Source organism: Leptosomus discolor, chromosome 18 (assembly GCF_034619465.1).
Source record: "Leptosomus discolor isolate bLepDis1 chromosome 18, bLepDis1.hap2, whole genome shotgun sequence".
NCBI classification, from domain to species: domain Eukaryota; kingdom Metazoa; phylum Chordata; class Aves; order Leptosomiformes; family Leptosomidae; genus Leptosomus; species Leptosomus discolor.
The window spans coordinates 3,110,189-3,135,883 of NC_141408.1; the positions used below are offsets into that span (position 1 = coordinate 3,110,189).

A 25,695-nucleotide genomic window follows, 5' to 3' on the forward strand; every position below is an offset into this window, starting at 1 on the left:
CCCAGCTTGTGACCCCCCCCCAGCCAGTATCTGTATGTTCTTTATTAATTGCTTTAAAGTCTGCAAGGAGACAAATTTTGGTCGGGCAGCTAGAGGAAAAGGTGCTGTGGGCTCAGGGAAATCGGGGTGGAGGGGCTGGGATGGGTGTAACCAACCCCTTCCTGCTGCCCCTTCCCACGGACAGGATCCCTGCCCGGCTTGGGGCTGGGAGGCAGCACTAACGAGCCCCAGACTGGCTATGCTTTTAAAGCCAATTTTGCCTTTTTTTTTCCTCCTTCTTGGAGGTCTGACTCATGGTTTTTGGCACTCGGGGGGTGGTGAAAGGCAGCTCCGGAGAAGGTCGGCCCAATTAACGGCAGCAACCCTGGACTTTTCCTCCCTGTAATTCTGGCCAGGTGTTTGGAGGAGGCCAGCTGCCTTGCTGTGGCGCCCTGGCGTTTTCTGTGTCACAAAGAAAAGCCCTTCTCCCAGCTCTCCCCATGGCACGGGCAGGGAGCAGCCTGGGATGGGGCTGTCAATGCTTCGGGGACAAGGTTATGGTTTCAGTAGGTGGTGGTGTGCTCTGATGTGGGCTCCTCTCTCTGCTGGGGTTGGAGGGTCCTCGCCTCAGTCCCCTGCTTGTTGGGACTGAGCCCTGGCACGCTCGGTACACGAGTGCTCCAGGGAGCTGCCATCCCGGGCTCACCGCCTGCACCCCGTGCCTGCATCCCCCCTACACGGGCGCTTGCCGTCGCCCTGGCTGGTGCAGCTGGATGTGGCGAGAATTAATTGAGCACCGGCCGGAGGCGGCTTTAATTAGTGCCGAGGTGGGGCGGGGGGAGGATGCTCAGGCACCGCTGCCGCCTTTCCCCGCCAAGGAGGAGATGCTGGGAGAGCATCCAGGCCCCGCCAGCCCCCCGCTGCCATCCCCGCTCCCGCCGGGAAAGCGGTTTCATCCGCATTACGGTGCGGCAGGGCCCTGCAGCGACAGCGGGCAGGAGGGATGGGCAGCTGCCTCCGGCACAGCCCCGTGCCTGGGGTGCTGCGGGCACAGCCGGGGAGCTGAGCGGCGCCCGCGGGGGGATTTGAGCAGAGTCAGCTGGGAAGGAGGTTGTTTCTGGGCTGGGAAATAACAGGACAAAAGCAGTTTGGTGAAATAACCCTTTTTCTGCTCGCTTTCCTTGTTTTCTTCTGTCCCTTTGGGTTGGAGCTCCCGAACCCCTGAGCTTCCCTTCAAAGCCCGGGCTGGGCTGGGACATGGGGATGGCTGTGTCCTGGGACCACACCACCAGGCCCCCGGGGGGTCCCGGCCCACAGGGAGGGAGCTCGGTTCAAAGCTTGGCTGGAAACCAGCAGCCCCAAAGTCTGGCACGATGGCGAGCCTGGTCCTTGCACTCCGAGCTGGTGGGGCCTGTCCTGGCTGTGTGTCAGGCACAGAGTGATGTGTCTGTCCTGGCCTCCACCGGGCTGGCAATGCTGGTGCCAGTGTCCTCCGCACCCTGGAGGCAGCTCAGCACGACTGGGAAGGGAGGGAGAGACCCGACGTGCCGGGCTGGTCCTTGTGCTTGGGGTGAGGCATGGGATGGGGATAGAGGGTGGAGGGTGGGGATGACAATGGAGGATGGGGATGAGGAGGAGGATGGGGATGAGGATGGAGGTTGGAGATAGAGGATGGGTATCCATATGAAGGATGGATATGGAGATGAGAATGACGATGGGGATGGAGGGTGAGGATGGAAGATGGGGCAGCTCTGAACATTTCCAAAAGCTCTAATCCAGGCAGCAGAAAGCACCTGCAAGATGAGAAGCTGTTTTGATTTCCCCATGCCCAAGGTGGCATGTGGAGCACCAGCGGGGACAATCAGGATCCCAAAACACGTGGGTGAAGGCTTGGCGAAACGGGGAGAGGTTTGCTCAGGAGTTTCCCCAGCAGCTCCAGCCTGTGGTGCCGGGGGGGCTGAGGCCTCCTGGGTGGCACCAGGGGGATTTGGGTGGTGGGGACGAATGCCAGTGACTGTCCCTGGCCACATCCCGCTGCCTTGAGGAGCCCGTGGGGACAGAGCGCAGCGCTCGCTCGCCCCAAGACGCCTCCTTTCCCTCTTGGCGAGGCAGCCGGGCAGCGGGCTGCCAGTGTTTGATGATTTGTGGGTAATTACTGCAGATAATGAAATATTTAACCATCATCTTCATTATCGGGGGTAGCGCTGAGCCAGGCAGGAAGCCGCTGCTGTTCGGGCAGGGCTGTGCTGCCTTTGCTGATGGGTTTGGTGCCGGGTTTGGTGCTGGCGCGAGCTGGCAGAGCCGAGCAGTCCTCCCGTGGTGGCCAATAGGTGGAGGTCATGGTGGTGACGGCCACCCTGTGTCCCCAAGCTGTCCCTTGCAGGTGTAGGGCTGCCCCTGTGCCCCTGGAGGTCTCCTTTGGGGACAGGGAGGGCACAGACCCAGACTAGGGGACATGGGGTCCTTCTGCCTCAGTGCCTTGTTCCCATTGTCACCAAAGGTGTAGGACTCGGTTTTCCACCCAGGGCTTTTGCCTGTGGCTCGGCTTTGCTCTCGGTGGCTGGAAGGGGTCTGCTGGTGGTTTTACTCTTCCTTTGTCTTCCTGCCCGTGCCGTGGCTGAGGCAGGGAGGCTGGTATCAGTTCTCACGGTCGATATTGCTCATGGCTGAGGGGACACGGGGACGCAGTGCAGTGTCCATCCCTGAGCTGATTCCACCTGCCTGGCCCCAGGTGCAAGGGGGATGTCTCCAACCGCATCCTTTTTACGGAGATGGGGAGTGTTTCCCTGCGGGATCTGCGTGCCTGCCCCCCCATGCGGCCCTTATCCGACGGTTCCCATCCAGCTGCCGGTTTCTCTCCCACGCTCCAGCTACCTGCCCAGCTCTGTATCCCACATGCTCTCAAGGTTTCGCAGCAATGAATTTACCCACTGCCAGACTCAGGATAAAATTAATTCCTGCTGGGGAAAAGCAAGCAGAGGCTGCTGTGGAAAGCATCCTCTCCTTCCCCCTCTCCTTCCCCAAGCCCTCAGTGGGTGACGATTTCCCAGTGGGGAGCTTCCCCCAGTCCCAATTTGCCTTCCTGGTTTTTGGCTTCGTGCCCTGAAAGAGGAAGAGGAGCCCCTAAGCCAGGTTTCTCTGCAGCATCCCTCCCTAAGCCAGTTTTTTCTGCAGCATCTCTCCCACCCTGGAGGGCTGGACTCAGGGGTCCCCTCCTGGGCAGGGAGGGCTGAGCGGGGCAGCTTCTTGCTATGGGGTGTCATGGGGCTCAAAATGTGGATGCTGCCCTGCCTGCTGCAGTCAGGGGGGGACCGAGGGACCCTCCAGTTGCTCTAACAGGGCCAAGCATCCAGGGGGTGCAGAGCCCCAGCTGGCTTTTGCTCTGCTGGCAGCATCTCCTACTGCCCGCTCCTTCATGCCTCTGGGGAAATAAAGGCTGCTGGCTCCTCTCTGCACGGTAATAATGGGGGAAAAAGAAGGAAGAAAAAAAGCCTTGTAATTAAGCAGTCAGCTGCTGTCCTCCCTGGGCAGGCTCGTCAGGAGATAAGTGAGAGTGTGGGGCAGCCGGTGGCAGCGGGAAAGCCGGGGATGTCCCTTGGGGATGCCACAGGGTGGGAGATGCTGGGCTGCGACCCCCGCCACCCTGGGGAGGGCTCTGAGGCTTTTTCTCTCCTCAAACAGCAGAGGAACATCCTCAAAGCCTCTTGTGGGCGATCTTTCCACCCCGGCTCTGTCCCACCTGACATGGGCACGGAAAACTCTAAACTGCCACGGATCAGTCCGTGGTTTGTCTGTCCTGCCTTCATGCCCGCACTCAGATGAGGGACCCCTCCTTCCCCAGGCCAATGTTCACCCCTGTCCTCCTCGGGCAGCGTGTGTCAGACACCATGGGCATCGCAGGCATGGGGTGGCTGCTTCCCACGTAGGACATGATGCGCAGGCAGCACCCATCCTTGGAAAGGCCTCTCTGGCAAGATACCTGGCATGGAAACACCCCAGAGAAGTGACTGCTGACAAAAGCTGCATCTCCGAGCCCAAAGCCAGCTAGGAGAGTGAGGGAGGGTGCTCTGCCTTCGCCCTTGATCGTGTCTCTTTGTGAAAGACTTCGCAGGAGAACCGTTTGTGGGAGCCCCCGGTAAAGCCCAGGCGATGCCTCTGCTGCCAGGCTGCCGCTGGTAATTAAGGCAGTGGATCTCCAGTGGGAGCATCCCGTGCTGGGTAGAGGGCCGGTGATTTGGGGAGGTGAGCTGGGGCATCGCAGGACGGGGAAACCGAGGAACGGGTGCTCAGCCGTGCGCCGATGGCCTGAGGCCGCTGAGACAGTGTCTGCCTGCTTGATCCAGGAGATTTGGGAGCATCTCCTCCCCCAGGCTTGGGGAGCATCAGCCAGAGCCTCAGCGTGGCAGTGCTGCTTGGGAACAGTTGTCCTCTTCCAAGGGGTTATTTTTGGAGCCAAGTGAGGACACAGTGACTGTAGTGGCGGAAGGAGGAGGCAGGGACACGTGAAGGTGAAAGAGCAGGGAGAAGGCAGGCGGGCCGCAGCCGGTGGGGAGCCTCGCCTCTCCTTGCAGCCAGCACCGGGCCATTGCCGGAGGGTGCCAGGCCATTGCCAGAGGGCATCGGCAGGCATTTGCTGGCTGGGCCAGAGATCAGGGTGTCCCACGGCTGCATCCTCACTGGCCAGTGCAGCTGGGGGATGCATGGGGATATCTGAGGTCTTTGGGTCCATCCCCTTGCTGGATGGGGTCAGTGCCCGGGGGTGTCCCCAGAGGGCTGTGAGGATGGATGCCCGTCCCTTCTCCAAACCTGCACCGGCTGACAGCGGGATCCGTGGGGCTCGGAGACCCCTGCCTGCCTGTCCCACTGCTACCGTACGGCTCCGGGTGCCGCAGACCCACACTTTGCCAGGCTTTCCCGGGCGCGAGGCTGGCGCAGAGCATCCTTCTCTGTTTCCCATGAGCCAGCCCTCACGCCACGGTGGTGGGAATAGCCCCAGCCTTGCTTTGTGGATGCGGAAACTGAGGCAAGGAGCAGGAAGGGGGCTGACAGAAGATCCAGATGTCTCAGTCGCCATCCCCATCAACCCGCTGTGCCAGCACCTCTTTTGAGACAAAATTTGCCTTCAGGTCCTGGCAGGGTCAGCTTGCCATCGTGGGGTGAGAGGGAAACTGGGGCAGGGACTGACTCCCGACTCTTTCCCTCCAGGCGAGGCTGCCCGCACCAACATGGCTCTCTACAACAACGGGGCCGACGTGCCTTCACCCCAGGAAGCCTCCAATGGCTTCTCACAGCCTGGTGCCTCGGGTACCTGGCACAAGGGCGAGGAGGAGGTGCGTCTGGTGGAGCCCAGCCTGGTGAAGAAGGCTCACCGGGAAATCCTGGACCACGAGCGCAAGCGGCGGGTGGAGCTGAAGTGCATGGAGCTGCAGGAGATGATGGAGGAGCAGGGGTGAGTGGCAGGGGATCAGGGCTGGGCTGGAGATGGAACCCATGGCTTGGGATCCTTTTGACCCACTTGCATCTTGTTCTCCCCCTTTTTTCCTCTCTAAAAATACACTTTAATGCGGCAAATGTCCCCTGTTGGAAGGAAATTCACTTTTGGGTGAATCATGGCTTTGGGGAGACTGGTGGGTTGGTTTGTGAAGCTAAATGCCTCCAAGAAACGCAGACCGAGGAGTGCATCCACACACACTTTGGAGGCCTGCTCTGGCCGCTCCACTTGGAAATCTGGGCTCCCAGCTTGTTGTGCTGGGAAAGCTGAGGCAGGAAGGAGGAACAGTCGCTCACGGTCATGCAAGCCATCAGTGCCACCCAACCTGTGCCCATGGGGAGATGGTCTGTCTCTCTCATGTTGGGGAGATAAAGGAGAGCTGGTGTTTGGTCCCAGGTGAGGCTGTTTTGGTGCTTCGGTTTGTCCTGCCTTTCTTCTCTCCCCCCAGTTTGGGGGTAAGAGGATCTCCCCGCCATCCTGCCGTGCCCCTGGCCAGGCACCACGAGCTGCTCCCCAGACTTTCCTCTCCCCTGGGGAAGCGAAGAGCGTGGGGAAAATCCAAGGGGCCAGAGACCATCCCTACCTGTGTGGGCAGGAGGGGCTGGGGGCCAGTGAGGAGACCTCCATCCCCATCGGACCCACGGCCGTGCTGTTGGCTGCCCCATAGCTCTGGCACCAGCCAAACGGCCTGATCCCCCTGACAGCTCACTAAAACCTGATGGATGGAGCAAATTCTTCAGCGCACGCGGGTAGACGGGGACCGGTATCAGCTGGGGAGAAGGAAAATGGATTGAGGGAAGGCTTCGCCAAGGCTTTCATTAAGAGCGCAAGCGTGACCTAGAATTAAATTGTCTCACACAGACTGGAATAATGATTGTGCCTAATTTGTCGTTATGGAAATAAATAAGGCTGACCTGGCGCCTTGGGGAGCCCAGAGCTTCCTATCGAGTTCCCGCGCCCTACTAGGGATCTTACTACTAGTAGTATCATTACTGCGATGGGTAATAGCAATATTGCAACCAGTATTGTTGTTACTGCTGTAATTGCCTTTGCTATTATTAAGGCTATTAATAACGATGATGACGGTGATACACCGAAATGATAATATAATTACAGTAATAATCTTGGTCAACCTGGTTAATCCTCCGCCTGCTCTTCCCCTCCGCACAAGGGCTCTCGGGGGGGGGGGTTACACGAGAAGCGCTTTGCACCCCTGGGGTTTCTGCCTGGGCCAGGGGCTGTGTCCTGGCCACAGCCTCAGGGCAGTTATTGGCAAGGGCGAGGTCCCCGGGACGAGAGGGTGTGAGAGCCGAGGGGGTTTGGCGGGGATTTAAGCACTCCCTTATCTGCTTAAACGCGGCCGGCTCCTCCTGCCTGCGCTGTATCTGGCTGCTGCTCGCTCCGGGCTGCCTGCGCCGTTATCCCTGCCTGCAGGCTGGATTTCTCATCCAGAAATGAAGCATCAGCATTTTTTCTTTCTTTCCCAAACCCGTTCTATGCGTTAAACGCAAAACCAAAATCCCTCCAACGGGGTTAGAAGCAGCGCTGAGGGCGGGGGGGTGCCTCCGCCTCCGTCACAGGACCACTGGGTGCAGGGCGGGGGGGGTTCCTTGCCTTGGCCTTGTCCCCCGCAGATTTGCTAACGGCCCAGCCGCGGTGGCCCATCTGTCACCTCCTGTTTGGCCTCACGTCCCCTCTCCGAGAGCATCAGCCACGTTCGCAATACGCCACAGCAAATGCTCGTCGTCTTGGGCAGACATCTTCCTGCTGCCGCGGCCCGGCTGATGGCCGCGGGGTGGCCAGGGCTGGCGGCTCTGGCCTTGCAGGATGGCCACGCTCTGCCCGCCTGGCTGCACTGTCAGCGAGCGTCCGGTGCAGAGCAGCATTTGGGGGTACTGCCTGGTTTTTGGGGCCCGCTGTGCCCAGGCAGGGTGCAAGGCGAGGGGAGGCAGCCAGGCTGCTTCTGTGTAGAGTTAGCATGTGCGGGAGTCCTGGCTGGGGAATTAATGAGAGTCTTTCGGTGCGAATGAGCTCATTAATATTAATTCGCCTCTCCTCGCCGTTCCCGTTCATGGGCACCGCAGGGGGGGTGCGTGCTGCCACGTGTCCCTCTGCACCCAGGGCACCCAGAGGCACCCAGGGGCACCCACTGCGCTGCAAGGGCCATCACCGTCCCCCAGTATGGGCTCTGCAAGGCGCCAGCCTCGGGGACCACAGGGCTTGGCCAGCCTGTGACACCCAGTTTTCTGGGCTCGTTAGCAGCGATGCTGATGGCGTGTGACAGTGACCGCAAGGACTGGCTGTGAGCAGCCCCTGTAGACAGTGTGGGTGAGGACAGGGATGCACATAGACCCCTTCCCTCCCAGCAGCGTGGTGGTGACATGGAGTCCCTCTCCTTTTGCCCTGTCCCCAGGGATGATGCCAAGAGCACTGCGGGTCCCTCCCCTGCATCCCTGTGTTTGGATGGGTTTGGTCAAGGGGGATGCTTGGGTGCCCTTGTGCAGCCACGGGATGCGGCGCAGGACTGCCTGCCCAGGGCTGTCACCTGTCCTTCCCTGGGGACACCTCGGGGATGGCTGGAGCACCGTGGTTTGCCGCGGCTTGTTCTCAGATGCCAGGGACAAAGTGATTAGTGTCTCTCGTTAATAACCCTGCAGCGGCCTGAGTCAGCGTTCGGCGTTAGCGCAGAGCTGGCTCGGCTGCTGGGGCCCCGGCAGCGCGGGGACGAGCGAGGGAGGCTCGTGATGGGACGGAGGTGCTGGGCGCAAACTGGCTGCGATGCTGGCACTGCCGGGGGGTTTGGTGGGGATGTGCCCCAAAACCTGGAGCAGTGGGGCAAATGGCAACCTCATGGTCGTCCTCTTCTTTTACCCCTTCCTGATGTCCCTTCCTCTGCCAGGCACTGCTGGGAGGGGCAGGCAGGAGAGAGGAGGGCATGGAGGGTGGTAGCAGGGGCCCAAGCAGAGCAACCTGCTCTCCTCCAGGCCCTGGTGGCTGTCGCCATGCTACCTCTCCTTTTGACCAGCCCTTTGGGCCACGTGTTGCTCCCAAAGGTATGGGGGTCCTCAGCAGGTCCCTGGGGAGCCCACGCTCAGGCCACGGCAGCCCTGACCGTGTCTTTGCCCATCCAGGTACTCTGAAGAGGAGATCCGGCAGAAAGTGGGGACCTTTCGGCAAATGCTGATGGAGAAGGAAGGCGTGCTCACCAGGGAGGACCAGCATGGGCGACAAATGTAAGTGAGGCAGCTCCGAGGCGGCCTGTCTGTGCGGCCTGTCTCTCTTTCAGGCCAGAGAGGCACGTCCCAGATTGCCTCTGAGCATTGGTGGGTGGATGGGTGGGTGTACTGGTACAGGGAGGGTATATATAGGGGTGGTTGGGTTGATGGATGGACATAGAGAGGGTATATAGGGTTGGATGGATGGATGATTGGTTGGTTGGTTGGATGGTTGGTTGAAAGGTTGAGTGGGTGGTTGGTTGATTTGATGGTTGGTTGGCTGGTTGGTTGGGCAGTCAGTCGGTTAGTTGGAAGCAGGGTTTGCCTCTCTGAGCGTTTGCCTCTCTGAGGTAGTATCCTGCCTCTGGAGAAGTTAGAGGTTATCCTGCACTGGTCTTTTGGAGACCTCAGGGTGCTGTACAGAGAAGCCAGCGTTGCAATGCTCCTATCCCAGATGATGAAACTAAAGTGCAGAAGGTCTCGATGCTTGGCTCACCCTGCAGCCTGTGGCAGAGACCAAGCTGCAGGTCTGCTGAGCCTCACCTCTGCCTGCTCCTGCCTCTTTGGGTCACCTCCCCTGCTCTCCCCGGGGCTGAAATCGCAGCTTCTGCCTCCAGCCAGGCGAGGGCACTGGTTTCCAGTCCTTGCACTTAACTCCGTAATGCAGAATAGTCCTTCTGTCTCCGGGTGTGAAGCTGCGGTAACTCAGCTCGGCTGGCAATGGTTAGGCAGGCTGGCTGCTGTTCTGTAACCCTAGAAATATTAGTGTTAGCAATAATAATCGTTAATAATAGTAATAATAATTTCTGTTGCAAGGCACCCAGACTGGATAGGGAGGACTCGAGCCTGCTTCTCACCTGGGTAGACCCAGAGCCTGTGTCTCCATCAGGCTGGTGTGACCCCAAGGAGCCCCAAGGAAGAAGCTTCTCCCACAAGCTCCTGCTCTGTGCCTCGGTCTCCTAATTGCTCCTCATGCTGCCCAGTCCCTGGGGGCTGCTTCTGCCCCAGGGGGACTTGGGGCTCACTATAGGTGTCCAAAGCAGACCAGCTCCTGCTGGAGATGTGCCACTTGCTCCTCCTACCCCACGCGGGACTGTCCCCAGCCTCGGAAGGGTCCATCCTGGCTCGATGATGATTTATCTGTGCAATGCTTAATGGCCCAGGCAGCGTTGCTGGCCCGGCACGCACCATCCATCAGCCTGGAAACCAGGTCACTTGGGACAGGAATAGATGCTGCAGGTTCACTGAATATTAATGCTTCATTAGGGTCAGGAAATCAGGGCGAGGGGGGGAGGCAGGGAAGCCGTGGCAAAGGGGAAAGCCTTCCTCCCCACTGCTCTACCAGCATGCCAGGCAGGGAGGGACACAGCTTGGCTGTTCCCAGTCTGGGATGGGGCACGTGGTCCTGGGGCAGCACAAAGCACTCAGGGGCCTCCTCCAGGCAGGAAAAACCAAGGCATGGGGAAAACCAGCCTGCCCAGGTCAAGGAGCATCCAGCCCAAGGTGTTAACAAGTGGCCTTTGCCCGTGGGGGCATGAGGCATCTCCAGGGCATCTTCCCGGGCAGGCTTGTTAGGGCTGGAGCCGTAACGAGCATGTAGGGAAGCCAAAGGTGTGATAAGGTTACCCAGGCAGCCCTACCTGTCACCTTTGTGGGCTTGCTTTAGCAAAACGGAGGGTAATCATTAAAGATTAGCCCAGGGGCTATAAATAATAGTGCTGAGCTGGAAGAAGCAGTCTCAAAGCAAAGGATTGCTCGGAGGAGAGCAAAGCCGGAGGTGCTTGCAGCAGGCTGGTAGGATCCGGGTCGAAAGGAGGTGGTTCTGCGAGCAGTGGGGATCTGAGCTGCCGAAGTCCCTGCCAAAGGACATCCTGGGTTCAAAAGGTCTGTGCTGGTTGAAGAGGCTGGACAACGGAGTTAAATAAACTTTAAATAAAGAGCCCCAGGCCTTGAAGGGGCTGGGAGAGTCCTCAGCAAAACAACTTATGGGTTGGTCCTGCTCCAGCACCTCTCCGGACTTTTACAGCTCGGTCGTTGACTGCAGGGACCATGAGTCTGAACCAGCTGGTCTTGTTTCACAGCAGATGCAAAAGCTCAGCCTCATCTGCAAAACTCCCCAGGGGAAACTGAGGCACTGAGCAGAGCCGTGACCACCTGAGTCCCTGGCTTGCTTTCTGCGCTCTTCCAGCTCCCATCTCTGTGCGTGCACAGCCTGGTGATACAGCCCGGTCCCCAGGGGGTAACTGCTTGATGGACAGACTGGTGGGACTGGAAACAAATGCGAGCGTGCGCTGGGCGGGGAGGGATAATTGGGGCAGCACAAGCCTGTCTTGAGCTGCCGAACACAGCTAATGAGTGAGATGCTGGCAGCAGGCTCTGGCGTGGAGCACTGCCCGCTCGCAGAGCAGAGTCCAACAGGGAATTATCCCTGCTCGCTCTTCCCTTTTCCTCTTTTCTCCCCCTTCCCACGGTTGGGTGGGTGGTTGAAAGGCCATTCCTGCCGCTGAGGCATGGCCAAAGCAGGACACACTTGGAGAGGACCCAGAAAGCCATGGCTGCGGCACAGAAGGGAGCCTGAGACCCGCTTGAGCGATCGTCTGCGGTCAGGAGGAGGATGCCTCGCTTGTAGTTTTGGTCCAAACTGTTTTTAATTGGGTTAACCAGCTCAGGACCTGCCTGTGGCCAGGGATGCCAGCACGTGCCTCTCGCGGATCTGCCATCTGGGGCTGGGAGCATCAGCTGGAGGTGCTGGCTGGGCTGCCGAGGGACCGGTGCCGTGGGGGCTGTGCCTCCCTGGCCACACGCCTCCGGGCTGGGAAGGGCGGAGGAGCCCACATCAGGTTTACAAGGGCAAATCTCCCTTGGGAAGCGAGTGCCCAGGCTGGTGTGATGCCAGGCACCCCCCTGGCACAGCCCCGTCCGTTATGGTCCCCTCCAGAGCACCTGAATAGCGCGTCCCTCCCGGGGTGAGACGTCCCACAGCCCCCAAGAACAAACGAGAGGCTCCCAGTGGGGTTTGATGCTGCTCCTGGAGCTGGTGGCAGAGGAGGACTGGGGAGGTGGGAAGTGGCAGGGAGAGGCTGGGCAGGGACTCCTGGGTCTCTCCTGCCTGCCCCGTCCAGCTGCCAGGCCTCTGCCAAGGCCTGCCCGCAGCCTGGTAGTCAATGGCAACCTCCTGCTGGTTTCCATGGCAGCAGGAAAAATTAATGCTGGTGAAGTCACTGGGGAGGGAGAGGAGACCCTGATGGCTCCAGGCCTGATGTGCCCCCCACCCCATCTCACCTGCCCCAGGGGGGACATCACCCATCACCTGCCTGAAGCTCTGGTGCTGAGCCGGCGGCACCCTGGGGTGCTGGCCTCAGAGCCTGGATCAGCCTGGGCAGCTCCCGCCAGCGGGCGGGCAATCGCCCAAATCCCCTGAGTCTCCTGCTGGCTCCTCTCACCCTAATCTGGCCCCACCACCTACCGGGGCTGACCCCAGCCTCCTGCTCAGCCCTGGCATTCGGGCAACACTAAAAGGGGCTCCGAATGATGCCAAGGCCAGCCCCTGTGGGGAGGTGGTGGCCCAAGCCCCAGCCCAGCAGGGATTTCTGCAGGGATGGGAGCCCCAGGAAGACAGTGAGAAGACCCTCACCACGGGGCTCTGCTGTGTATGGACCTCAAGTGACGTGCCCAAGGTCCTCTGGGGATGCTGTGGCAGAAGGGACGTTCCCCAGGTCCTGTAGCTGCCCTGGGCCTGCCCCAGGCTTTCCACGAGCTGCTCCGGTGGGAGATGAGGAGCAGGGAGCCCCAAATTAATCCTGTGCCTCCTCCTTTGGCAGTGTGATAGAAAACCACCACGGGGTGGATGGGGAGGAGTATGCGGTGGAGTACGCCGACTACGGCGAGGGCTGCCTGCTGCAGTGCGACTGCTCGGCTGAGTGCTACCGGGAGGACAGCGGCCACCGCGAGTACAGGTATGGCCGGACCCTCTGCGGGGATTCTGGGGAGCGGGTGTGCACTGGGTCCCCGTCAGGGGACACAGAGGCCAGGGGGCTATCCCTTCTTCCCCCAACCCTGCCTGCTTTCTCCTGCAGGCTGAAAAGACGCTCGAGCAGCTCCACTTCTCCTCCACCCAAGAAGAAAAAGAAAAAGAAATCTGGTCACCGCCGGAGCCGGTGAGTCCCCAGCTGTCCTTGCGCTGTCCCCTCTCCTGGGAGGACAGCTCTCCTCCCAGCTCAGCCCTTCCCCAGGCTCCAGTGGGGCAAATCCCCTCACTTTGGGGAGGCAGTGCACCCCCAAATGTGCACCCTCAAGAGGTGCAACGCATCTGCATGCACCGATGGTGCACCACACACATGCACAGTGCTGTGGGATGCACCGCCAGCCCACCCAGCTGCATGCACCGGTGGCATCTTGTCTGGTCCATGCTGGGAAGGAGCCGGCTGCCGCAGGGCACAGCACCGGGCAGAATTTGGCTCCCTGAAGGGTCTGGCTCTGTCTACCCGCTGGTCCCCTCCCTGGTTAGCACTGGCTGCCCGGGCAGGATGCTGTCCCTAATGTCCCTTTCTTCTCTGCCTTCCCCACGGCAGCAAAAAGAGGAAACCCGGCTCAGAGCGCAGGTGAGTGTCCGCCGGGCTGGGTGGGCTGTGGAGTCCCCTCCGGGCATGCAAGGCCAGTGGGCACGGGCTGACCTCCACCACCCACTGCCCCCCTCTGAAATCCCAGTGGGAACTGGCCAGCCCATCTCCTGCTGGAGGCTGCAGAGCCCAAGAGGTAGCAACGGGACACAGAGGGATTCAGGTGCTCCAGCACCAAAGGCAGCCAGACCCCTTCTGCCAAAAGCCCCTTTCTATCTTCCAGCCCAAATTCCCCCCAGGAAATATCTTCCATGTCCATGTATCCCGTGGGTGATCCAGGGGAAGTGGGGTGCTGGGGAGGTGGCAGGATGGGACTCCCCTGGGGCCACAGGGATGGAGCTGGGGAGTCCCTTGCTCCCCCCTCAAGGGCACCCACTTTCCCCTGCCCCAGCTGCGACAGCTCTTCACCCATCCGCAAAGAAAAGAAAAAGAAGACTGGAAAGAAACACAGACGCGACAGGTAGGGTGAATACCATGTCGGGTCGGGGACAGGGGGGCTGGTTGGTGGCTGCCCAGGCCCTCGAGCAGGATGGAGGCATGGACGAGGATGGATAATGATGGCTCTTCATGGGGCCATCACCTCCTCACAGCAGCTGTCGCCTGCCCCATCCAGCAGCCCATCTCAGGGCCACCCCCTGCCCTTGTCCCCATCGCCTGGGGCTGCCTGGCCTTCACTCCCTGCTGGCCAGCTCAGTGTGTCTCCTTCATCACTGTCTCCTCTTCATCCCTCAGGTCTGAGTCGGGGTCACGGAAGAAGAGAAGACACAGGTGAGAGTGATGGCTGCCGGGAGCCACCCCCCTGCCACCAGCGCTGGCTGCCAGCTTCCCCCGTTGGGGACCGCCTGTCCCCTGCCCTCCTGCAGTCCCCATCCCCTCTGCCCATGGGGATGGACCCACTGGGCACAGTGGGTGTGACCGTGGGCTGCCATCACCCGCTGCCTGTCCAACTGTCCCTCGCCCGGGGAGCGTCCCCCTCACCCCATGGCCAGGCACCGCTGGGCATCCCCCACCCTTGGAGGTGGCACAGGGCCACTCCGGGTGACTGCGGGGTCCCACATGGCCCTGAATGTCCCCCAGGGGAGAAGGGGGTGACACGGGGCAGCTGTGGCCAGGGCAAACCCTGGCTGTTGCCCTGCTCTGCAGATGTCCTCTGCTGGCACTGCTATTTTTGGGTGAAAGGAGTAAAAACCAAGCAAAAGGTACCTGGGCAGGCAGAGGGGCTCACAGGGGGCTGAAGCAGCACAAGGCAAATGGGGAGGGTGACAACGAACCTGAGCCCTGTGGATGCTGAGCAGAGCTGGTCTCCCCCCTTCCCACCCAGCCTCACCAACCAGCGAGTGGCCCCCATGGTCCCCCCAAAGCCAGCTGGGATCTCCACTGTGGTTTGAGGCTTGGTGGAGCCCAGCTCCAGGCAGGTCCTCCCCATCGCTCCTCCCGCAGCCTCAGTGGCGCTGGGGTGGCCGGGGAAGCCCCTCTGGGTGCTGCCCCGGCTCCCGTCTCTGCAGCTTTTGGCTCTTCCTGCAGGTCCCGAAGCCCCAAGAACAAACGGAAAGAGAAGAACAAAGAGCGCAAGAGGTGAGAGGCCGGGATGGCGGGGGGGAGCGGGGTGGTGTGCCCCCTTGCGCGCCCCCCCCGCGGCAGCTCAGCCTGCCCCTTGGCCCCCCGGCCGCCCTCTCCGCAGGTCTCGCAGCGAGTCCCCAGCCTGGTGCTCGCACCGGCGCAGCTCCTGCAGCTCCCACAGCGCCTCGCTCTCCTCCGACGACAGCGGCTCCAAATCCCCCGGCAGGTAGGGGCAGCCCGGGACCCCCACCACCAGCGGCCCTCCATAATGGGGACCCTTGCAGGGTAGAGGGCAGGGAGGCAGGTGGCAGAGATGTTCTTGGGATGGGGACCCTTATGTGATGGAAGGCAGGGAGGTGGGTGGCAGAGGTGTCCCCATGATGAGGACCCTTGGGGATGGAGGGCAAGGAGGTGGTGGCAGAGATGTCCCCATGATGAGGACCGTTGGGGATGGAGGGCAGGGAGGTGGTGGCAGAGGTGTTCTTGGGATGGGGACCCTCATGTGATGGAAGGCAGGGAGGTGAGTGGCAGAGGTGTCCCCATGATGAGGACCCTTGGGGATGGAGGGCAGGGAGTTGATGGCAGAAGTGTCCCCATGATGAGGACTGTTGGGGATGGAGGGCAGGGATGTGGGTGGCAGAGGTGTCCTCATGATGAGGACCATTGGGGATGGAGGGCAGGGAGGTGGTGGCAGAGGTGTCCCTGCGATGGGGACCCTTGCGGGGGACGGAGGGGAGTGTGAAGGTGCTGCGGGACCCTGGGGGGGTGGTTGGGAACACAGTGCCCAGACGGGGTTTCCATTTTGAACTAGACAAAGCACATAACGCCAGTTTTCATCCCGCTTCTTGCTTCGGCAAAGCCCGTCCTGCCATCTCAGCCCGGGCTTGCGGCCGGCAGCTCCGCTGGAGCTGGGCAAAGGGCGCCGCCGTGCTGGGCTCGGGGTAGGGGGGTGCCGGTGGCTCACGGCGCGGTGCCCCGCAGGCTCAGCCCCAAGCGCCGGCAGGATGGCCCCAAGGGCAGCAGCGCCCGCTCCAGCCGCAGCCTGTCCTCCCCCTCGCCCCGCCGCTCGGCCTCGCCGCACCAGAACGGGCACAAGGGCAGCGCCCAGAACGGTCGCCACAGCCACGGCGCCCCGCTCCCGGAGCCCTCGGATGTACGTAGGCTTTTCTTGGATCACCGTTCGCTTCCCTCCCCTCCTCCCTCCGCAGGACCCCCCCTCACCCTGGCTCTCCTCTCCCCTTCTTCCCCGCTCACTCGGCTCCCCCCTTGCCCAGCCAGGGGACACGGGGGATCTGTGGGGTGCAGGCTGCCCACCCCCTCTGCCCCCCAGCACCCATCGGCCTTCCGCTGGGTGCACGGTCTCCCTGGGGGAGCCAGCCCATCACCTCGGGGCAGGTGTCGGGGCAGCCAACAGGTCATCCCTCCCCCAAAGCCACACATCATTCCATGGATGTCACCCCCCGGGGCATGATGGCTTGGCAGGCTGGTGTCACCTGCCAGGATCAGCACCCTCCCGGGAGTAGACTGAGCCCAGACAGCCGAGAAACGGGTAAAGCTGGAAAATTCTCATTTCCCTGCCAGCCCCAACCCTTCCCAGTGCTAAGGTGCCAGCACCAGCAAGGACCCCAGCACCCAGTCTGGGGACTGGTGTTAGGCCAGGATAGGGCTTGGAGGGGGTTTGGTGCTGGGTGCTCAGATTTTAGGAACTCAGGGTCCCTGTGGCAGGTGACATTGGGGCTAAGTGTCCCCGGCTCTGCCTCAGTGTGCCGGGGGTCCTGGTTGCTCCCACACTGAGTAGGGCAAAGCACCAACCCAGTGGGCCAGCCCCAGTTTAACCAGTGCCGGGGTGGTGAGGAGTCTGCTTCAGCTGGCGGGGGGTTGGAGGCAGGACTGAGGAAAGGCAGCATGCTGGGGGACCCCACTAATGGGGGGCACACTGGTCCCCACTCACCCCAAGGGACTTTATTCCGATAGTGAGGTACGGCAGGCATGCTCCCAGCCTGGCAGCACCCCGCTGACACGCCATGGGGATGGGGGCACCCTGGAAAACGGGGCCAGGAGCCCCCCCTCCCCCATATTCACATCCCCAGCGCCCTCCCCAGGTTGCCATCCCCAGCCCAGCACCCAGCACCCCCCAGCAGCACCCAGCACCCTGCCCACCTCTCGGGGCACCTCTCTGCTTTCTTCTTTCCTATGGTTTCGGCTGGGGCGTGGGGGGGTTCGGGTGCTGAGGAGCCGCCCGCCGCCCACCCAGGCGACCGGCTCGCCCCGCTCTCCCCCTGCCCACCACCCCCAGCACCCAGCATCGCCCAGGCCGCCGAGCTACCTTGGCTCCCCGGCACCAGCGGGACTTTTCTCCAACAACTTTCTCTCTCTTTCTCTCTCTCTTCTTTCTCTCTCTGGTTTCTATTTTTTATTTATTTTTTTCTTTTTAATCCCATCTGTGTTTTTCTTTAGCCTCCCATTTGAAAAAAACCCAAACGGTAATATACACTTCCATTTCTTCCTCAGCAGAAGCAGGGACGAGGGGGAGGGAAGGGCAATGAAACGTGCTTTTTTTTTTCCTCCCCTTGTTTTAGTTTCCTTTCTCATGATTTCTTTTCCCTTGTGATGTACAGAAATGCAAACGATATATATCTCTCTTATTTCCCCCCACCCCTGTCGTCGTCGTGTTGTTCTAGAATTTTTTGCTTTTGTGTGTGTTAATGTGGAGAAGAAAAAAGAAAAAAGCAGATGTGTTTTCTAAATATTGACGATCGCTGAACATTGTATTTCCATTTTCTATATTCTGAGCGAGGAATTTAAAAGGGAAGAGAACCGAGCAGCTCCACACCACAAAGGTAGCAGGCTCGCTTCGGTGTCGCCGAGCGAATGGCCCTTTGCCTCCTTGAATTGGCTACTGCCCCGCTGCCTCGGCTGGCGGCCGGATCCTGCCGCCGTGGGGGTGGTACTCCTCCGCGGTGGCAGGATGAGGCCGTTGGGTGCTGGGGTACCCGCTGCCCCCCTCAAGCCGAGCACCCTGCGGCCGTCCTGTGCCCAGGCGCCCGCGTCCTGCATCCCGGCGGGATGGGTGCTGAGCATCCTCGGCCTCCAGCCCCCCCCGGCTCCTCCAGAAACCCCCCCCAAAAGCTCCGGACTCAGCCGATCGCCCGGGTGAGCCCTGCCCCTTGCCTCCAGCACCCCCAGAGTCACCAGGAGGAAGGGGTGCCCCGGGGCGCTGCGTGGTGTTGCCTTCCCTTTTAAATACCCGGTCCCGTCTCCATCCATCCCTGCTGCCTTCCCCAGCCTTCCTCCCGGGTCTCTCCTTCTCCTCCTCCTTGCCCACACGCACCCACCGGCCTCTGTTTTTCTCCGGTTTTCTTTGGGCCGACACAACCCAACAACCCTCGCCGTGTCCCACCTCCATCCATCGCCTTCCCTGCATGTTCTCCGGGACTTTGCCATGTCATACAGCAACTTTTTAAGACCGAAACGCAGCCGGGTTACAGCCACCAGCCAGCAAACCCTCCCCATGGCCACCCCGCTCGGTGACCGGCCACAGCCTTTCCACTTCAAAAAAAGAAAAAAAAAAAAAAAAAAAAAAAAAGCAAAAGCTAACGAGACCAATTTTTAAAATAATTTTAAAAAATTCGAAGCAAAGCAAACGGGATTAGCCGAGGGGTCTGGATCGCCGTACTAAAGAGTCCTTGTCTTTTTCCCATTCTGCCCTCCAAATGTGGAGATTATTGTTTTCTTTTTTTATTATCGCATTCCTGTCACTGCCAATTGCGAAGGTAGGTATTTCGTCCACCTCTGCACGTTCACTTCTGCAGATGAGCCTGTTGAAAAGCACCGTAGCTTGATTTAATGTTATTTTCTCTTTCTTTCTGACTTTCTCTTTCTTTCTCGCTCTCCTTCTCTGTCTCTCTTTCATTTTGTCTCTTTTTGGTGGCTAAATATAATTTTTTTGGATTTGTATGGTTTTCCCCAGTTAGCTGCAAAGCCATGCTCTTCTCTTATGTTCTTTATTTTTATTTTTTGCCCTGTCCACGTAATATTTTTTTCTTTCTTCCCCCCTTTTCTCTTCCCCGTCTCCTCGTGCTGTCGGTAGAATGCATTTCTGTGTCTTTCAGCCCTCTGAATTTGTGTTCGTTTCCATCCAGGGGCCGACTCTGGCTGCTCCCTTTGAGTCCCCCTTAGGGGCCGGGTAACGAAGGCGAACAGAATTAGCAAGAAGTAGGGGCAGTGGCCAGAGCACACGGGTGGGAGCGACAGCGCATCCTGAGCACAGGGGGTTTCGGGGTGGATGGATGGGGTGAGAAATGAGAAATCTGGGGAGATGCGTGGGTTGAGCCCCTCCTCAGGCCGTGGTGGACAAAAAAACACCCAAACCCCAACCCAGGGAAAATACCGGGGGGCTGCAACGGGGAAAGACTGAAATCTTGCTCCGTGGAGAGAGGCAGGTCAGGGGCATCACAGTCCCCGAGGGGCAGGGGACAGCGTCCCAGCCGCGGCCGTCCCAGCCCCCAAGTCCCCAGAGTGTTTCCAGGCCTTTTGCCAATTCGTATTTCTTTGGGATGCTTTTCCTTTCGGTGCCTTCCCGTGCGCCGTGGCAGGAGGCCCCCCTGCCCCAGGGCCTGGGTGGGAACCCCGCAGCCCGAGCCCATGGCGTGGCCATCCAGCACCGAAATGCCGCCCTGGGAAAGAGGAAAGCCCTCTCTTTCTCTCTTCTTCTTCCTCTTCTTCTTCTTCTTCGTCTTTGCTTTTATTTTTCCCTGCCCGGCTGCTGGCTCGGCTGAACCCCCTTTCCAGGGCCGCTGCATCCCCTTGGAGGGGGTCCGTGCCCCCCAGCGCTTGCAAGGCAGCTTGGGCTGGAGCTGGAGCGATTGCCACGGAAACGGATTGTTAAATAAAAAACCCCAAATCCCCCCCATTTTGGCTCCAGCTTGCTGGTCTGCGGCTGGAGGGGTTGGCTTCCCCCTGGGGAGAAGGAGGTGATGGGGGACATGGCACAGATGGGGTGCAGGGCGACCTGTGCGACCCCCCAGCCTCGGGATGCTCGTGGACGTGCTGGTCCCTTTTGCAGCCTCTTCGTGGTGGTCCTGAGGCTCCCACCTCATCACCTCACCTGCTTCTCTTTTGGGGGAGAAAAGCAGTGTTTAGGACATGGCGGGGCTGGTGGAGAAAACCTCATCCTCGAGGATTAACCGACCAGCCACGTTTGGGGCAAGGGGCCGGTGGGGAATAGGGGTCACCGGCCCCCAGCTTAGCCCCAGGCACGGTGACACAATCCCGGCACCACCCCAACCCCCTGAACCCTCTTAGATCCCCTCGGCCGAGCTCAGCACCACCCCAGGCAGGATTTACCCCCCCAGGGATGCTCAGGGACCTGGCACCGGGCTGCGGCTGGGGGAAGGAGACACCCAAAGCCCCCTGAGCCGGGGTTTGCCGGCTCGGTTGGGGCTGGCGGTCCAGGAGCTGCTTCCGCCCCATATTTTTGGTCTAGCGGTGGTTGGAAAGACAGGGAAAAAAAGCCAGACAGTGGCTGTGGCTCAGAGGAGCTCAGATATTTGGGAGCTGCTGCGTGCTGGATCCCGGGGCTGGGCAAAACCCCCGCCAGCTCTCGTCGAGAGCCCGGCACGGGGCCTTGGCCACGGCGGTGGCCCAGGGTTTCCCCTCCATGTAGGAGAAGTGAGTTGGTTTGTTTTATTTCTCCTCTCTCTGGCTCTGTCTCTGTCTCTCCTCCTTCTCTCGCTCTTTCTTTCTCTCTTGCATTTTTGTGAATCTAATGATGCACTTATATTGCCCCGCTTTTCCCTTCTCTTCATACCTTACCTACTAAAGGAGGAAATGCCACTTTTTTGGTAAGTGGATGTTAACCAAGAGGGACTTAAAAAAAAAAAAAAAAGCATATAATGGAAAAAAAAAAAAAAAAGGAAGCAGAAAGCAAAGTCTGTGTTGAGTGCTGATGAGGACTTAGCAGTTCCCTGCAGAGTCACAGCTAAACAGCTCAATGCGTGTCCCAGGAAGAGCTCAGAGACATTCGTTTATCTCAGTAACGAGGACATTTGTGAAGTTTTGCTTTGGTTTTGTTTGTTGTTTTTTAATTTTTTTTTTTTTTTTTTTTTTTAGTTGGTTGGTTTTTTTTTAATTTGATTTGATTTGATTTGATTTGGATGGTTTTTCTTCTTTCTGTTTTGGTTTCTTTTTGCCTTCTCGCCCCTGGCCCCCCCCCCCCCTGCCCTGCCCTCCATTGTCGCTCTGTGCCGTCCTCCTCGTTTCTTGATTTGTTTTAAGCCAAAAGCCGTACTATCTATAAAAACTACACATACCTGAACATATATCTCTCTATATATGTGCATGCCTCTGTGTGGCCAGACCCTTCCCCATCACCTCCAGCCCTCTTTGGTTCGACTCCTTCCCCTCGGCTCAGTCTGATTTACTTTCCTCCACCTCTCCACCCGCCCTCCACTCACCTTTTCTTTTTTCCCTCCATTTTCCTCCCTTCATTTGGGTTTTACCCTCCTTTTCCCTTTCCCTTTCTTGGTCGGGGTGGGTGGGTGCTGGGGTTTGCTTTATCCCCGCTCCAGGTGTTTTCGGGGGCGGGGGGGTGTGTGTTTCTTTCCCTTCTAGCTCTCCCTCCCTGACGACTTGGGGGTTTCTTGGATTTATTTATTTATTTATTTATTTTGCTCCCATCCCACCCCTTCCTTTGGTTTTTTTTTTTTTAAATTTGATTTTCGTTATTTTTTTTTGGCGTTTTGCATGCGGAGGTTTGCATGACCCACGTTGTTGAGGGCGAGAGGAAGGTGCAGAGTAGCGTCTGTGTAGCCTGCCTTACGCGATGTGCGTTGACGTTGTGAACCGTGCCCCCGGCCCGGCGCCCCCCGTTAAAATCCCCTTTCTCCTTCTTTCTTCTCTTCTTCCCCCCCCCGCTCCGCCTTTCCCCCCTTCTCTCTCTCTCTCTCTCTCTTTCTCCCCCCTTGCCAGAGGCCGGCCTCGGCGTCCCCCTCTCCGCGGGCTCACGGCAGGACGGACCCGCCGTCCCCCCGCGCCCGGGGGGGCCGACACGGTGCCCGTAGCCCCCGGTCGCCCACGCCGGAGCGGGCCAAGCATGGCCACCGGCATCGCTCCCGCAGCGCCTCGCCGCCGCCCCGCCACCGCGGCCAGAGCAAGGGACGGCCGCCGGCCCCCCGGGAGCCCCCGCCACCGCCGCTCAGCCCCGCCGGCTACAGCAGCGACTCGGAGGGCTCGGCGGGCTCCCACCCCTACCACCCTCCGCTCGGCCCCGACAGGAACCATGGCGCCCATGCCAAGAAGTAAGGGGGTCCCCGGGACGGGGCCGTGCTGTCCCTGTGGGATGTGGGAGCTGGTCTCTGATATTTTGGGTGTAGCCCCGTGTGGGCACCCTTGTTCCATCCGGGCAAGGGGTCTGGGGGCCAAGCTGGGGACCCGGGCAGGGTTGGGATGCTCAAGGAATGGGGATGGAAATGGGGCTGGGGTTGGGCATTGGGACAGGGATGCGGATGGGGAGGGGGATGGGGATGGAAATGGGGAAAGGGACAGGGACAGGGACAGGGACAGGGACGGGGACAGGGACGGGGACGGGGACGGGGTTGGGGATGGGGATGGGGACAAAGACAGGGATGGGGACAGGGATGGGATGGGGATTGGGATGGGGACAGGGATGAGGATGGGGATGGGGATGGGGACAGGGAAGTGCTGCAGAGGATCAATGCCTGCACACTGCAGGAAGGGTTGTCCCCACAAGGGGTTGTCCCCACAAGGGATTGTCCCAGTGTGAAGGGCGGTGCCTGGCTGGCTGCATGGGATGACAGTATCCCGCAAGGTGCAGGCTCCCAAGCGGGTGAGCACCCCCTGCTTTATAATCAGGGATGCAGCCCAGCCAAAAGTTGGGGTCATGTAGGTGCGCCAGCTGCTCCCCCGTGGGGACCTGGGGTCCCTGGCTCCTGTGAGGCCACCCTGCCACCCATGGCGGGCGAGAGGTGAGGAGGATGCTGGGATCTGTCTTCGTAGGGTGAAGGAGAGGCACCACCGGGGCCGGCCCAACAGCAGCTCGGAGTCGTCGGCCAAGCACTCCCGGCACACCTCGGAGCGGAGGAAGAGCCCGTCGCCCAGCCCCGGCCAGCGCAGCAGCTCCTGGAGCTCCAGCGGCTCCCTCTCCAAGTCCCGCTCCCGCTCCCGGGAGAAGAGGGCAGGACGCAGTCGCTCCCGCTCACCCTCGCCGAAAAAACCCGCCAGCAGGTCAGCGCCGGGGGCGGGGGGGAACGCTTTGGCATGGGGAGGCCCAGGTACTAGCAGTGGGCTCAGAGAGCAGCTGCGGCTCAGGGTTGTCCCAGCTCCTCCGGGGCTTGGGGAGGGGGTTACAGGTCATTGCTGGCCCTGGTGGCACTGGAAGTGCCAGCCCCAGGTGGGGATGTCACCCCCTGTGGGGAGCTGCTGTGCACGGGCTGTCCCTTCATCCCACCCGGGACGCCAGCCCACCCCCTGACACTCCTCCTCCTCCTCGTGGTGTAGAGAGAAGGACAACGAGCCCCGAACACGCCACGGTGACCCCGATCCCACCCGCGCCCGGCGCCGCTCCAGGAGCTACTCCCCCATCAGGAAGCGGAGACGTGACTCCCCCAGCTTCATGGAGCCCAGGAGGATCACGAGGTGGGTCCCGGGATGGGGTGAAGCCTCTGCCGCAGCCACTGACACGGCCCGGGGCTGCGCTCTGCCACCTGCCAGCCCCGAAGGGTGCGTGGGTGGGTGGGAGATGGATGGGTGGGTGGTGGATGGAGGGACAGACGTGCAGATGGATGGATGGACGGATGAATGGACGGACAAATGGATGAGCAGCTCTGTGGACGGATAGAGAACCCTGCGGATGACCAGCTGGGTGAATCAGCTGGCCCAGACAGATGGATAACCAGACTGCCTCCAATATTACAGCCTCTGATCTCGTCCCGTTTTGAGGCACGAAAATAGGAACTCGTTTTAATCCGCTTGTGCATATTCCAGCGAGACGTACGGCCGCAAGCACGTCTCTCCCCTGCCCTCCAAAAGCCGGTTTCTCCTCCTTGAGATCCTATTGACTCAGGATCCCGGGCTGTAAGACAGGCAATATTTAGTGCCAGACGAAACGCTGTGTGCATATATAGCACCTCGTTAGCATGCAGCGCTGGCGGCGGTGCTGGTGGCGAGCCGAGATTACCTCGTTCCTGACCTATTTGTCTCTCCTGCTATCAGCTGGGAGATCAGGGCCGTGGGGCAGAGGGGCTGGATGTTCAGAAATCAGCTCTGGCTCGCTGTGGGAGGGTTTTTCTTTTGCCTCGGCTGGACTGAAGTGGTAAGGAGGGAGGGCAGGAGAAACGCTGCTCAGCTGGTGGGTTAGAGCTCCCCACAGCCCTCCTCACTGGGCGCCCAGTAAAGAACATGGGCTGGGAAAGCTGCTCCCAGCCCAGATACCACCAGCTGGTTTTGCATCTCCTCCTGCTCCATCCTGGGTTCCTGTTCCCAAGGAGGTGGCAGGGCTCAGCTGGAGGACACAGCCCGTGTCCCCTGCGGGGACTGGCCCCCCCTGTCACCCATTCCCGGGATGGATGGGGGTGGCAGACCCAGCTCTGCTCAGGGTTCGGGAGGAGCAGAGCGGTTTCTGCAAGGCATGGAGGACGCTGTGGGGAGGGGGCAGCCAGGGGAACATTCCCAGCCCCCCCTCACCTGCCCCATAGCCCAGCCAGAAGCCCCAGGGTTTGTCCTTACCCTCCTGCCTGGTCCCTGGTCCCCATCACCCCTCACCATCCCGGGGTCCATCACCGTGTGGTCCTGCCTCAGTGATACCAACTTCTCCTTTTCCATTTCATCCCAAGGTCCCTCTTGGAGAGCATCGCCGCCAGCCTGGCTCCCAGGGTAACCTCCCCCCTTCCTCCTCCTTCTCCTCTTCCTTCTCCTCTTCCTCCCGGACCCCTCTGTGTCTCCTCACACCCTAGGATGCCCTCGGCACCCAGCCGCCTCGGGGCCGTGTCTCTCTTCGGTCCCACTAACACTGGGTCGGGAGAAGGGGGCAAGGTCTTGGCTCCTGCACCAGCTCCAGGTGTCGCTGCTCCCCGTGTCCCCCCGTCCCCTGTGCTCCCCACGTCCCTCCTCATCCTCAGGCGCCGGCGGGCTGCAGCTCGACTCCCGCTAATCCCAAATGTCTCTTTTTCAGCAGCTTTCAATCTTTGGTGTCTGGGAAACACAAAAGCCACATTAACCTGCTCACTTTCTGCCCTCGCCGCTGCCTAATCCAGGACTAACACCCCGGGGGGGGGGGGGGGGGGCGGGGGGGAGGGTTCGGGAGGAGGAAAGAGATGGAGGGGGGGTTGATGTTGGGTGGCTTCATCCTGACACCCCGCAGCCAGTCTGAGCCCGGCTGCCCTGTGGGGATGCTGGGCCGCACTGCGGGGGTGCTCAGCCGTGCTGGGGAGCCAGTGCCGGACTCCCCCCTTCCCCGAGCTGTCGCCGGGGGCCTGACTCAGTTTCCCTTTTCCATTCGCAGCGCTCGCAAGCGTCCCATCCCCTACTACCGCCCCAGCCCCTCGTCCTCCAGCTCGCTGAGCACCTACTCCTACAGCCGCAGCCGCAGCCGCAGCTACGACAGCTACAGCACCAGCCGCAGCCGCAGCCGGACTCGCAGCCCCCCCAGCCGCTCTCGCAGCCCCAGCCGCAGCCCCAGCTACAACAGCCGCAGCAGCTCAGAAAGCGCCGGCTTCTGAGCACCCCCCCCACCCCCACCGGCAGCCCCCCACCATCCAGGCTGTGCTCCCCCATCTCGCCCCGATGCCACCCGCACCCCCAGGAGGGACGGGGA

General features: G+C 60.5%; 1 protein-coding gene across 1 annotated transcript; it reads left to right on the plus strand.

Moving 5' to 3' along the window:
- The first annotated feature begins 5,204 nt into the window (after positions 1–5,204).
- On the plus strand, positions 5,205–25,600 carry SRRM3 (serine/arginine repetitive matrix 3). The gene is made up of 14 exons (XM_086475336.1): positions 5,205–5,428; positions 8,602–8,703; positions 12,507–12,641; positions 12,762–12,842; positions 13,257–13,286; positions 13,696–13,764; positions 14,037–14,072; positions 14,829–14,879; positions 14,986–15,090; positions 15,846–16,017; positions 21,834–22,162; positions 22,881–23,108; positions 23,382–23,519; positions 25,384–25,600. Exons 1-14 carry the CDS (start codon positions 5,205–5,207, stop codon positions 25,598–25,600), a joined length of 1,917 nt encoding a protein of 638 aa, XP_086331462.1.
- Positions 25,601–25,695: the final 95 nt, after the last annotated feature.

Excerpts from the sequence above, each read along its gene's own strand:
- SRRM3 (XM_086475336.1), top strand. The coding sequence starts at position 5,205 with ATGGCTCTCTACAACAACGGGGCCGACGTGCCTTCACCCCAGGAAGCC. Across the intron at positions 13,765-14,036 it reads AAGAAACACAGACGCGACAG|GTCTGAGTCGGGGTCACGGA; the intron begins GTAGGGTGAATA and ends TTCATCCCTCAG. Across the intron at positions 16,018-21,833 it reads CGCTCCCGGAGCCCTCGGAT|AGGCCGGCCTCGGCGTCCCC; the intron begins GTACGTAGGCTT and ends CCCCCTTGCCAG.